This window comes from Stylophora pistillata, chromosome 2 (genome assembly GCF_964205215.1).
Source record: "Stylophora pistillata chromosome 2, jaStyPist1.2, whole genome shotgun sequence".
Lineage (NCBI taxonomy): Eukaryota > Metazoa > Cnidaria > Anthozoa > Scleractinia > Pocilloporidae > Stylophora > Stylophora pistillata.
In genome coordinates, this window is record NC_142520.1 from 49,069,986 (window position 1) to 49,083,785 (window position 13,800).

General features: G+C 37.9%; 1 protein-coding gene across 1 annotated transcript; it reads left to right on the forward strand.

Moving 5' to 3' along the window:
• The first annotated feature begins 561 nt into the window (after positions 1-561).
• LOC148740040 (uncharacterized) lies at positions 562-3,961 on the forward strand. The gene is made up of 2 exons (XM_088748113.1): positions 562-683; positions 2,777-3,961. The coding sequence occupies exons 1-2, from the start codon at positions 578-580 to the stop codon at positions 3,403-3,405; spliced, it is 735 nt and encodes a 244-aa protein (XP_088604239.1). The 5' UTR covers positions 562-577; the 3' UTR covers positions 3,406-3,961.
• Positions 3,962-13,800: the final 9,839 nt, after the last annotated feature.

Sequence of the window (13,800 nt, forward strand, 5' to 3'; positions counted from 1 at the left end):
AATAGCAGGGCTAGAGCTATGGATAATTATACCTCAAGAATTAGGTTACTTGAACTTTTACTGCAACTCTGAGTTTCATGCCTCTTGCACGCACGCAAGTTGCCTGACGATTGCTTCGCAAGAGGCATGAAACTCAGAGTTGCAGTAAAAGTTCAAGTAACCTAATTCTTGAGGTATAATTAATTATATATATATATATATATATATATATATATATATCATTTTTTCAGCACTTGCAGAAAGAAATTTTTTTTTTTATTTTCAACTGTAAAGGGGCTTCGCGCTTTCATGTATATTAGTTTGAGATTTTTGCGAGTCGTTCAGTTCTGTTTACTTTACAAATATATGTTGTGGTTCAGTGTTATCCTTGGTTTAAATATTATTTTCCACTGTTTTTGGTTATGGTAATTTATGATAATAGGGTTGAAACAATAGAAAATAAAATTTAAACCAAGGAGTAAATTGAACCACAACATATACACAAAATGACAGCAGCTGAATAGGAAGATTTCCACTCAATATGGTAAATATGCCTGTTAATTGAACATACATCTTTGTTATTTTTTAGGGATGACTCATGTCAGGCTGTCGCAATGGCGGTTCTTGTTTGTTTCATGAGAAGAACCAAACATTTTCATGTTCCTGCATACATCCTTGGACTGGAGATGATTGTCAAATAATTAGTAAGATTGCTTTCTTTTTATATGAAACTTTCAGAACAGGCCAAAGTATTATGAGTGCTTAATGAGCCGACCATGTAAATTACCGCTCCTTAAGCAAAATCCAGCTGGCTGGCACATCTAAGAACAAGACAGAACTATTTCATTCTCTGGAGAAAAATGAAATAACAACGGCTTTTGAAAAAATTTCGTCATTGTGGAAATTGAAAGCGAATCCGTTTAAGTCATGATCTGAAAGTTCATCAGTATGCTGTCCCCACTCAGTATGAAATGCGAGAAAAGTGGCTTTTAAGGAGGCAAATAGATACCCGTTAAAATCATTGCGCTCTTGATGATTCCGCCGTTTCAACAATGTATCTGATGGTGGGTATGTTATCACCTCCGTGCATGCTCTTCCTCTGACAATTGAAAAAAAGGTTATGCAAGAATAATTTTTATTTGATTCGTGCTGAAAGCTGTGCTAACTTACACAATTCAGCCGATGAAGACGCAAGATTCAAGCTTTCTGTGATCATAATCGAGCATGAGAGAATGTAAATATTCAATCGCTCAGATGCGTAACAGTCTCCCATTGTCGCTGCAATGATCTTTGCTAATTTCAAACAAGATTTCAAGAGTTAAACTTAGTAAGTCGCTTCAACAGATCTGTTTGTTTCTTTTGTTTTGTCTGTGTTATCACACGCGCAAATTTCGGTAAGGGAAGGTGCACTCGAATTTTTTTTGGTTGATAATTTTTATCCCACAGGAGAGGGGTTGTATACGCAGATGAGAGGAAATTGTTTTAGTCAATGGTTCACAGAATGCTATGGTATGCAAAGCATGCTTTTCGACCTAAGGGTAAAATTCGTAGAGCGAGCATATGCCGTCGTGTTGTGATGTTGTGTAAAAAGGATAGGCAGCCATTAAAGATAAAACGATCGGAAGAAAACTATTATTGCAAGTGATTACACTGGAAAGGAGGATTAATTGGACCCATGGCCATATTGTTAAATACGACTTTAATTCCGCCGTTTGATCCCATGACGATCAAAATTTCCCGTCCACCAACTCGGCAAAAGGGGTTCAAAGCTTTAAATATTCTCCGAGGCAGCTGAAAGCGAAAGCAATAAACAACGCCAATTTTTTTCTCCTTGCTGACCCCTTACTGCGGCATCTAATATTGAAGACGCCTTCTGCACGTTATCCGATGCAAAAGCTGATTAAAAAACGGCAGCAGAATGTTGAATTAATATTTTCCTATGCTGGAATAACACCCCATTCTGCTCGCTCAAATTTCGCCGAAAAAAACATAAGGCGAGACCATAACACAATTTTTTTTCAATCTAGGAAAAAATTTAGAACTATTCATTACGAAATGCCCATCCAGAAAGTCGTAGCGTCCATGTAGTATTATCAAAGTCAGAAAAGATGAGAAATGTTCTTTTATTGATGCGGCTATACTCTAATTATAAGATGGGAACACTTTCATCCAAAAAGCTTTTGAGTGCAAATATTTAGAAATAGACTGGTTATTTCAGTACTAAAGGCGCTCTTAAAGAAATAAGAAAATGCATCAATAAGAAAATTCTTAGGTTCAAAATTCTCGTATAAGATTTTTAAAGTCTTTTTATTCTTTTTTTTTTTTTTTTTTTTTTTTTTGTTAACAAAGACCGAGAGGATAAAATGACGAAAACGTACGGCTTAAGACACCCAGGAATATTTTTTTTGCAACGGCTGAAAACCAATGTCTTCTTCACTAGCAGCTCTTGGCCAGGAGGCCTATTTCTTTTGCGCTCAAGAAACCTTTTCTGTAACGTTGGGGTGATAATATCCTGCAAAGAGCTGAATTGAGTTCGAGTTTTTTCTCTACGGCTTACGGTTAAAAATTTTGGCCTTTTTACGGCAATGAGTAATACCTCCCTACTATGGTCACCAGAAAAAAACTGTTACGGTTGTTATTATTTTTTACTGCTGACGCCAACAAAAACAGAAGAAAGGCGAGACTACAGCAGAATCTGTTACAAGCTAGAAAAAAGGATAAATAACTATCTTAACACTATACTGTCTACATATTGTTATAGAAAACAGAAAAGATGAGAAATGTACTTTCTTTGAAGGCTGGACTCTTATCGCTCGATTCTCAAACAAAGATGGCAAGAATTGGATGCGTGACGATGGTAACTGGTGGTATGACCAGAAAGCTGCTATTGGAGCGACAAACAACCCTTCAGTGAACAACGATATGATCTCAACAGCCTTTTGGTCGGTCAGTGGCAAAGAAATAAAGATCACGCGCAGTGACGACCCCAGCCACACTCCTCTGTTACAGACCAAAGGTAACTGTTTTGGTGGACAGACATTCCGATCCAAAATCACAAGTTATGGAGACTTTCGAAATGGTAAATTCTGGGCCAGTAATCAGTGTCAGGGAAGTTGCTCGGTTCAATATGGTGGACAGTACAATGTAACAGACGGGTTTCAACAGGCTGAGTGCAATGGAAACATCCAAAGCGCCAACAACATCGGCTTTTGGTGTCACTGGAGTAATGGTGATGGATCAGTGATGATGATTGGTGGAGGAGGAAGTAACTGCGCACGTGCAGATCATGGAATTGGAATCACAGAAACTGGTCCTGCCTCCTTTGTTGAAGACGGTGGCGTTGACACTGAATACGACTTTGGTTATGATGCTAGGACCTACAGCGCTCCATCCCAGTCCTATTCATTGAACTTATGGATCCGTTAGAAATAGTCAGTTCTTTTTTTGAAAAAACAGCTTAATTTGTAGCAGATAATATTATCCATTTAATGTCACATTGTGGTGCAAGTTAGATGAACATTTTAAAATGGTCAGTAATAGCGTATCATTTTCTTCTCTTAGAAAAGATAAAATAACTTGACCATCACCCCAGCCGCAACGCTACAATCTTTGAACATCTTAAGATCTTCACCGACAACAATTTTAATACCATAAGAACTTTTCGATAAAATCACGTTTGATAAAATGGTTTTAAGTCAGACTCACAACACATCTTTTCCAGTAAGTGTGAAGCATCCATTAATGATTGCATCCATTTGGTATGTCAGAAATAAGATATGCAAGGTAAGTTAAATGTTTTAATCAATTTACGTCAGGAAATTGCTGAAGCTATATCGAGCACTACATATTATATTGGATAAGCGTAAAGAGAACAATTAAATGACTAAATTAATGTTGTCATAAATGAGTAAATAAAAACCAATGCAAAAAAAGACCATGTAAAACAAAGAAGTCAATTCAACTGATAAGAGTCATCAAGAAATTATTAACTGAAATCATTGGTGCATAATTATTAAACAGTTTTAAAAACATGAAATAAAGTCTAAAGTATCTAGATTATGCTCGAGTTTTCTACCAACTTGTCAACAGAGATGATAGGAAAATAGAAGCCACTGACTGATTGGACATCTTATGGTCCCGCAAACCAGAAGAAATCCTGGAACTAGAACTAAGGCACCGGTCGTTTTATTATCGCTGAAAAAGGGGTGAAGAAGGAGAGTTAAGGGGAAGGGGAGGTTGGGAGGATTTTTTTTGTGTCACGATGAAACTTACCCGATTCCCCTAAGGCTCTGTAGTATTCTAATGATCCCGCTCATTGGTAGTCAATTTTCTATGGCGCCTTCCTCAAACTCTGTTAAAGACGACTGATTCCCCTTCGTCTCCACAGGAAACCAAGCTGTTGGTGGGGTATAATTCCCTGTTCATTCTTGAAAATTAACTTCAGCCATCCCAGGATCATAAACTAGATATATATAATGATTATTTTTGTCATCCAAGTGTTGCTTTCAAGCATTTATCATCTCCAAAAGCGACAAGTCACTTTTGCCTCTCCGGAAAAAGGAAAGTTTCTTTACAGTTTGCATCGGAGCGGAAACATTGTTCCCCGATAGTGATAGGGGTTCCTGTTAAAGAGAGAGATTCAGTGGCCGAAGTCTATTTCAATCAAAGTTGCCGTGGGCGCTAGTTCACGAATAATATCGCCGACAGTCCATCATTATTCGCGTAGCATTGCACTTCGAAAGTTGGAAAGCTGTTTTGCGTTTCCAGTGTTCGTAGCTCTCTCTCTCCTCTGCCTGACCTCTTTCTTACCGACACAAATCGCTTCATATTCACGCGTGTCACACATAACCTGCTCGACCTACTTTGCTGCAACTGTATCCGCTCTTTACTTTCTTGCAGCATCAGCGCCAACAGGAACACAGTGTCAAATGGTTGCTTTAATGTGATTGGATAACAGCCTTTGCAGGTGTGAATTAGGAACGCGTTGTAACCAAACATCAACAAACAAACACCTGCAGAACAATAAATACCAACGTCCCGATTAAAAAATAACGAGATGTTGAAAAAAAAAAAATTATAGACACGTTTTTTCAGTGCAATATGTGTAGATCTCGTTCCGATAAGAACGAAACGTTTTTGTTTAAATGCGTCTTCAAACAAACCTATGTTGTAAAATATCTCGGCGTAAAAGAAATAAGCTCCCATTCTGTTCAATAACAAAAATTAGATATGAAACTAAATATCCGAAATTAGTGTTTATTAAGCTTTAAGACTGTTACTTTTACAAGGATAGCGCGCATGATTTTCTCGATATTACAGTTTGAATAAAAAAGCTGATTTTCCTTCTGTGATACCTTAAAGTCATTTATAGCGGCCTTCAAGGTAACTTGCGTGCATTTAAGTTAATTAACTAAGACGTAGATAAAATTGATTTTCATCATCTCGAGTTACAAAGAAATGAGGCAAGTTCTGTTAAGTTATTTAAGTTAAATAAATTAAGAACGCACAAACGCTACGTGAGCTGCGTATGTTATCTCCTTCCTGTTTCATCATGAGCTTCCTGTTTCATCATGAACGTGACTTTATTACTGATAGCCCATCTATACTAAGGCGCGCAGTAAAAAAAATATTATGCCAATTTCCTTTAAATATCGATGCTTTGGGTTGCAGAAACAAATGAGGGTAGTGGTCTTCTCATGGTCGTTAAATTAGGGTGCACAATCTTGACGTCCAATCGTGTAACTAAGTAAAAGCATAAGGTCTGTCGCTGCATATCACAGCCAATGATATTTTAGTCGTAACCGATGTATGTTAAAAAGCAAGGCCTCTATTTCACGGTACTTCCCTTCAGTTTTGGGTCTGTTCTTTTGGTAGGGTGGTTTCATTGCTGGGCTGTTGCAGACGAAGGTGATGCCATTGTTATTATCTTATTGGTTATATCAAGAACTCAATATTTTTCCTGGTTCAGAATTCAAAGCAATCAGATGAAGTTTATTTTCGGTGCATTTTTCGGAAATGCCATGCTGAATCCATCCATGAACTAGAATCCCTATGGCACTCTCTTAGAGTGCAAGGAGGGTTTTTTTTTTTCCGAGGGCACAGGAGTACGAGAGAAAAATTCTAGCCTGTATGTCTTGGGTAAAGTGTTCAAAATCGTTACCAACAATAATGCGAATCCAACCAAGAGGTAGTTCACCCCTTTTTAGAGAAAGCAACGATAAAGGTGATACTGACTAAGCTCTCAATCCTCACGTATCGTTATAATTTCTCACCTAGCTAGCGATCGAGTAACTTCAAGTTACGTGAAACAGATCCCGCATACTGAGTGTGACACTTACTAACCTTCGAGATATTTATACTTGACATATCATTTTCTTTGCTCCATTTCTTAATCTTCAGCCAAGGTCGGGTAAAACGAACCAATATCGACGATATAAAAATTATAGCAAACCAATTAAAAGAACTAGACTTTTACTAAGAAAGAGAACTAGACAGAAAACTGTCTTTAAAGATTGTTACCTAACAATAAAATAAACAAAATAATTTTTATATATCAACAAAGTTGAAATGGTAAATTAGCCACCGTAATGATTACAAAAGCTGATGTTTCGAGCGTTAGCCCTTCGCTCCGACGAAGGGCTAACGCTCGAAACGTCAGCTTTTGTAATCATTACGGTGGCTAATTTACCATTTCAACTTTGTTGATATATCCAAATTATTTCGTTACTTCCACCGACGCAGCCCTAAACAGTTTCCTTCGAAACTATCAGCCTTTATTCAATAAAATAAACAGCCGCCTCCTGGTTAGCTCAATGGATAGAGCGCTGGACTGTTGTGCGGGAGGTCGAGGGTTCGAGCCCCGGCCGGACCAACACTCAAGGTCTTAAAATAATCGAGAAGAATGTGCTACCTTTCTATAACATCAAGAAATGATTAAATATTCTAGTCTTCTCGGGTAGGGACGAATAAATGGAGGACCCGTCTCCTGCAGGGTTGGGGTAGGAGACGTTAATTTCCCACGCACGAAATTACTGTGTGATGGATGTCCTCCCCTAGGGTGGGATGGGTGGGATGGGTGGGATGGGTGGGTTAGTATTCAGAGACATTAATTGTAAAGCGCTGTTGATCTGTCATTGTAAATAGCGCTCAATAAGAATTAATTTATTATTATTATTATTATTATTATTATTATTAACAGAGAATTGGGGGAAGAAAAGGCGTACCGAAGGTACCGCCCCTAAGAGAGCTATGTGTTCCTAGAAGAAATTATCTAATCAATAATTCAAAGTTGTCGTCAAGAATGGCCTTTCTTTATATGCTAAGTAAAATGATGGACAAATTACAGTCAAGGTATAGAAACATTTACAACAGGTTATCAATTGATATGTGATCTGTTGAGCCAAATATACAAGACGCCCCTAGAATTATATACCGTTGAACACTCTTGCTTAATTCAGGAGCAAGGGAACTGATCAGATCTCGGTTGCATGGTGAAATATAGCAACATACAACTCCGACTGAAAATGCTCTTTAGACTTCCCAAACTTTCAGGGAGTGGTTTCCATGTACTAGTAATAACAGTTTTTCTAACACGTACATCTTATTGTACATAAAGTGCTTAAGAATTCTGATGAGATATTGGGCATGAGCAAACTACTTTGGAATAATTTTTCTGTTCATTCCATTTTTCATTTCTAGAAACAAAAGTCGTCGATGAACAAGGTAAACCTCTCAGCCGAGGCACAGATGAAGGAATGGCTTATGCCAACTTTGATCTTCACAAGTCTTCCAACCTCAACGTCACCCGTATTGGTCAGGATTATGTTCCGGATGACAGTGACTGTGGATTTGCTTGTGTCAATATTCCGTCATGTTTCTCTTTTAACCTGGACGTATTTCATGATATCAATGGTAAAGTTCTGTGCGAATTGCTTTCATCGGATATCTACAACTACTCAGACAAGCTCATCCCTTATCAGATTCACCTTCACTATAGCATCTCAGTAAGTTGTAAATACAGAGTGGGGTTGATTGTAGAAATAGGGAGACGAGTTATTTGAGACTTAAAAATTATTTTCGGTATTAGCGGGGAAGGTTAACTTAGAGGTACTGACTCCATTTGTAAAGACGACTCATAATCATATTTACTATGATTGTCGAGCGAATGCCACATCTTCCTCGTTTCTTCCCCATTCCTGTATGTTTTCTTTAGTTTCCATGTATCAGTTGGCCTTGTCAGAACAATGGGAAATGCGCTGCACAGTACGAGAAGAATAGTTACGTGTGCGCTTGCGCGAATGGATACACTGGGGAACATTGTGAAACTGGTAAGACAGTTGACTAACGGTGTAATTCTTTTTTCACGACTAGACAATGACTCAGAGCTTAGTTGTTTACAGCTTTCCACTTGTTATCGTATATTTCCGAATTCTCCTGTTAACTTACCTAAAAGTTAATTTCCTTTTTCCCTCAGATTTTGACGAGTGCAATGCTTCTGTTGTGGGGGTTTTACCACTCGCTTGACGAATTAACAAGAGGTACTGAGACTCTGTAATTTTCTTCTTTATTATCCTATACTGCTGCTTCTACTACAGCTAATTTTCTCTCTTTCTCCACTGCTTATTTCTACTACTTTCAGCAAGGAGTGCCCCAGTATTAAATACAAAAATCACAGACATGTTTGGGTTAGCTGACCGTGGGAATTTCCAAAACAGGATATTCAGTGTGGGTAAAACACAAGGTCAGTTTTACCAACCCAAACATGACAACCTAGCAAACTAATTATCCTCAACCATAACAAGCGATTAAAATGTCCAGCATGGTGAGATCTGAGCCAAGTTCAAGCACACACTAAAAGTAAATGATCAAAACTATAGCTTCATCAAAATAGCACGTAGGGGCGAAAAGGCGAGACTTAATAAAACAAAAGGTAAACCTAAAAATACTGGAAATATCAATCCTTGAAAACGCTCTACAACACTTCCATCCAGCCCTGTGACGTTAATGAAAACTGCCAGAACACTTATGGCTCCTACAGCTGATCCTGTAAAAACGGATTTATTGGGAATGGAAAAACATTCCAAGGTAAACCCTATTTGTTCTTAATCTAGCGCACTACATAGAGTCAGTTTGTTAGCTAAGCTATAACTATTTCCTCTCTGCGAGTTTTGCTTACTTTTATAGGTAATTTCATCTTTATAAATAGGCTTGCGCAACCTGATTAATAATAATTTCATGTCGCAAGCTTTTGGCCTCCGGTGTAAGCCTTTCAAAGACTTATTTAACGAGGAGCGAGAAGATAAAGTCACAGAAAATCTACGGTGTAAAAAACATACAAATATTGTTGTGCACCAGCTAAAAACGAGTATCTGGCTCACCAGCAGAACTCATCCAAGAGGCCAATATCCTTTTTGCTTTCGGAAGCCTTCTTTGTTATAGTGTGAAAAGTGTTTAAATCAAACATCGATCCGCAAAATTTATTCAAGCGCATTAATGTTAAAAAAAGGAACACTTTTTCAAATATCATTAGATAGTGAAAGCGAAAAGTGCCTCCCTTCCTTTCTTTTATCCAACGGCTTACGATTAAAATTTTGGCCTGTTTACGGATAATAGTTAATCTTTCAATTGTGGTCACCAGAGAAATTTTCACGGTTATTTTTTTTACTGCTGACGCCAAGAAAAACTGAAGAAAGGCGAGACAATTGCACAATTCGTTACAAGCTAGAAAAAGAATTAAAGACTATCCTTTACGATGTGCCCATCATATGCCAGAAACGTCTCAGGCTATTTTGAAGCGTTTTCGGCGAGTTAGCGATATTTTGGTGTTCAACTGCTACAATAAAGGCTTTGTTTTGGCAGTTGAAAACCAAAATATCGCTAACTCGCCGAAAGTGCATCAAAAAGGCCTGAGACGCTGGTAATCAACAAAGAAAACAACAAAGGAATAAGGTAACTCCATTTTATTTCAAAACAAGACATTTCTTCTTTCTTTTAAGGCAAAGCGATAACATTCCATACAAACCTTTATAAATATAAAACGTTCCGCAACACTGTAAGAGTCACGTCCGCTTTTCTAGTAGTAAGCTAGGGCTGCCTGTGGCCCTTACGGGCTCGTCATAATACGGCACACCTCGTAAAAATACCCAGGGATACTACACAACAAAGCGTCTAATCAGATATATATATATTCTCTTGCCGTACTCGGGGCTTTTCTGCTTCCACAATAGATATATTGATTTCGTTCCTTTTTGGACGGTTTTTTGAATGTATTAGAAATGCATTATAGTTCAATTAGTAGGATCTTCATCGAGAAGAAATTCTCGAGATCCGAAATAGAGTTTCCTAAAATGGACATGAAAACGGCTCATACTTCCAAAAATACTTTCTTTTCGACTGAAAATTGTTATTTATGCTACGCAAAACTACTAGAGTACCGTAATGATTCGATTTTTTATTTCCAGGGCGCCTGTTTACTCTTGGGTTTCCGCAAGGGAGGGTGCTTACTGGAACTGAGGTTGCTTAAAAATGTAAGTTTCTGTTTTGAGAGACAGCAGAATGTGAAACAAACTTCGAGTCTTATTTGAAAAGGATAGAAAAGATTGGAAACTGAACGAACTTGTTTCACCCCTGGATCATTCCTTGCTTAAACGACTATAGCCAAGCAATCGTCGCAACATGTTAAGATGGTATCTTTTATTTGAAGGAACTGTGTACTGACATAATGGTTGAGAAACTGAGACCAAGACCACTGTTTTTGTGATAAGACTTTACCAGACCACCTAAAGGAAGATGGACCACGGCTGGTCTCAGTGCACATCTACTCTGTACAGTGCTATGCCTGAAACAGAATAAGAGCGTTTATTGGAATAGGGGGCGCTTATGGTATAGGGACGCTTATCAAAACGAGGGTGCATTCTAAATAAAGATGCCTATTAGAATAGAGGCGCTTATTGATAAAAAAAAAATATATATATATATATAACTAACTGCAGACAGTACTGTTTCGGCCTTCTGGGCCTCATCAGTGCAGTGCTAATGCTAGGATGGAGGAGAACCAATATGGTCACCCCAAACGATCCAACCTTTGTGGTATCGTCTAAGTCATGCCAGAGTGCTCAAACTAGAGTAAACTAGCGAGCATGCGCAATTGCAGAGCAATGACTCATCCTAGTTAGAGTGCTCAATTTGGACATGAAAGCAAAGCTTTGTATGCCAAAGAGCTATATCTAATATATATATATATATATATATATATATATATATATATATATATATATATATATTCAACGCTGGGGGCGCTTATTAGAGAGGGGGCGCTTAATAGAAAGGGGGCGCTTTTTAGAGAGGGGGTGCTTATTAGAAGGAGGGCGCGCGCTAAGTCGAATCATTACGGTACCCAAGCGCAAAGGCTCATAGACTAACATTAGACCACGAAAATAAGTGTACAAAACAGGAAATTTGAACTATTTCGAAGTACGCCCATGATCATTCAATTCAAACGCCAGAAAATTTAACAATGCAATGAAGGTTTACATTTCACTTGCTAGATTGATACCTGCTGGTCCATTATTGCTCCTCATTTATTTGCTTAATGAAGGGACGATCTCACTTCATGCAGTTTACTGAGAGAATGAAAATACAACCTTTTCTCAAGGCTACTTATTAACAACAACCTCGAAAACTGGCTATTTGAAAGAAGGGAAACTAGAGAACTGACTGCCTCAAAGATGTTTTTAATTGCATCTACATCTTTCTTGGAAAGTAAAACCTTAATGCCAAAGAATCATCTTTAAGAAAAATAAGCGTGAGTTGTTATTGATAACTGATCCATTCTAAGCAGCATGGACTATCACGCTGTATAACGAATGATTCACATGCTGAAAGAGCCAAATAGCGTTTAATAATAGCTCTTGCAAATCATTTCCGATCTAGCCGATCAACCCACGCAGATCGTTGTTCTCCTGTAGGGCATGAACCAATGCATGTTACTTCACGGTGAGAACAGCAACTATGCATTATGGTCTCGAATAGTTTGTAGAAAGTAGTCCTTTCCTTTGGTGTTAAACACTTTAAATGAAATTCAATGATTAAATGTTGTTACTTGAGAAGTTGGCACATGCGCTTACATCATTGCAATACTTTTCATGGTATGGGCCTCCGCTTGTAACCAATGAATAATTAGTGCTAAATGAGTAGGCGTGGAGTTTCACTCTGCGGTGCGTTAGGGACCTAAAACGTAGACACAATGGCGAAGCTGAGAAATAAAAATTGCAAAAAAAAGGACACAGGTTTGTTGATAGAATTTTACTGGTGGCTCCATGTGTTTATCTACTATTTGGGCAGTCTCTTTAAAAGCGGCCGGATGCTTTTCGGGTAAAAAATAACCGATTTCTTTCAAAATTTGCCCGTGAATCTGTCCTAGTCTAAAAAAAAAAATTGAAACCTCCATGGGTTTTCGAAATATTGTAATATATATTTTTCCAAGCAAAAATCGTCTAAGCGCTCAAACGGGCCCGTTTTCGACAGCGCCCATCATCAGAAATGGCACAAACTGAATTACTCGTCTTTCCACAAAACTCTTGTTTGAGGTATTATTTTTGCTTCGCATATTTAGATGGATCCTTTGTGAGAACAAGTCATATGAGTTTTTCTTTCTAACGGTTTCTTACATTGAAAATAGTTTTTTCCGTCTGACACCTGCTTCGCCTTTGCCGTCATGACTGTAAATATACAAGCTTTTAATCTCGGCGTAGCGCGAAATTCTAATTTCTTCTTTCATGATGTTTTTATTCAGACTAGCTTAAGTAGGGTAGAAGGTTATAGAAATATAAAAATATGTTGTGGTTACGGTGAACTTCTAGTTCAGCCAGTTAACTTAAATTGCACATTTCGAAATTCCACCCAACAATGAACAAAAAGTGGACTCAGTTATTTACGAAATCTACGTCTACAAGCCATATGGTTGACGTCTGAGTTGAGTACTTTAAAGCTTTTTGATGCTTGATGATGCCATAAAACAGCATTTAAGAGAGACAAGTCCCCACATTCATCTAGAAAAATACCGCCTCCAAAAGCTGACTCTCCGCTCTAAGCGACCTCTTGTTTTGTTTATTACTCAGTAATAAGAAAAGAAAAAAAGAAAATAAATCACTAAAAAGGGAGGATAGATAAAATTTGTCATAATTATCCAATATATATATATATATATATATATATATATATATATATATATATAAATATTATGAGAGGAAAAAAGGACGTAACTACATTTCCCGACAAGCCTGTTTCGTGAATCGCTTCACTCTTCAGGGGTTTAATGAAAGAATATACATGTGACTATCGTTTATATACTAGGAAAATTTGCATAATGCGCGGTAAACTTAAAAACTTTAAAGTTCAGTTGTTGCGTAGCAACGCTTTGTTTCTGTGTCGGCATGAAGATACGAGTTCGTTACGCTTATTTAGTGATGAGAGGTCGGGTCGGTAAATTATCAGGAATTTTTCTTTTAGGCAGAGGTTGCATCTTTTATTGGAGCTGTTGTAGGGAGAGTTAGATGATAAGATGCGCCATGAGATAGAATAGTCAATGTTGTCGTTCTTGAGTGTCCAGATGTGTTTGCTAAGTTCGGTAGAGTTTTTGTGCTTGGCGTGGCGGAATGATGCGGTGTGATTTCTGTGTCTTGTTTTGAAGTCGACTTCAAAACAAGACACAGAAATCACACCGCATCATTCCGCCACGCCAAGCACAAAAACTCTACCGAACTTAGCAAACACATCTGGACATTCAAGAACGACAACATTGACTATTCTATCTCATGGCGC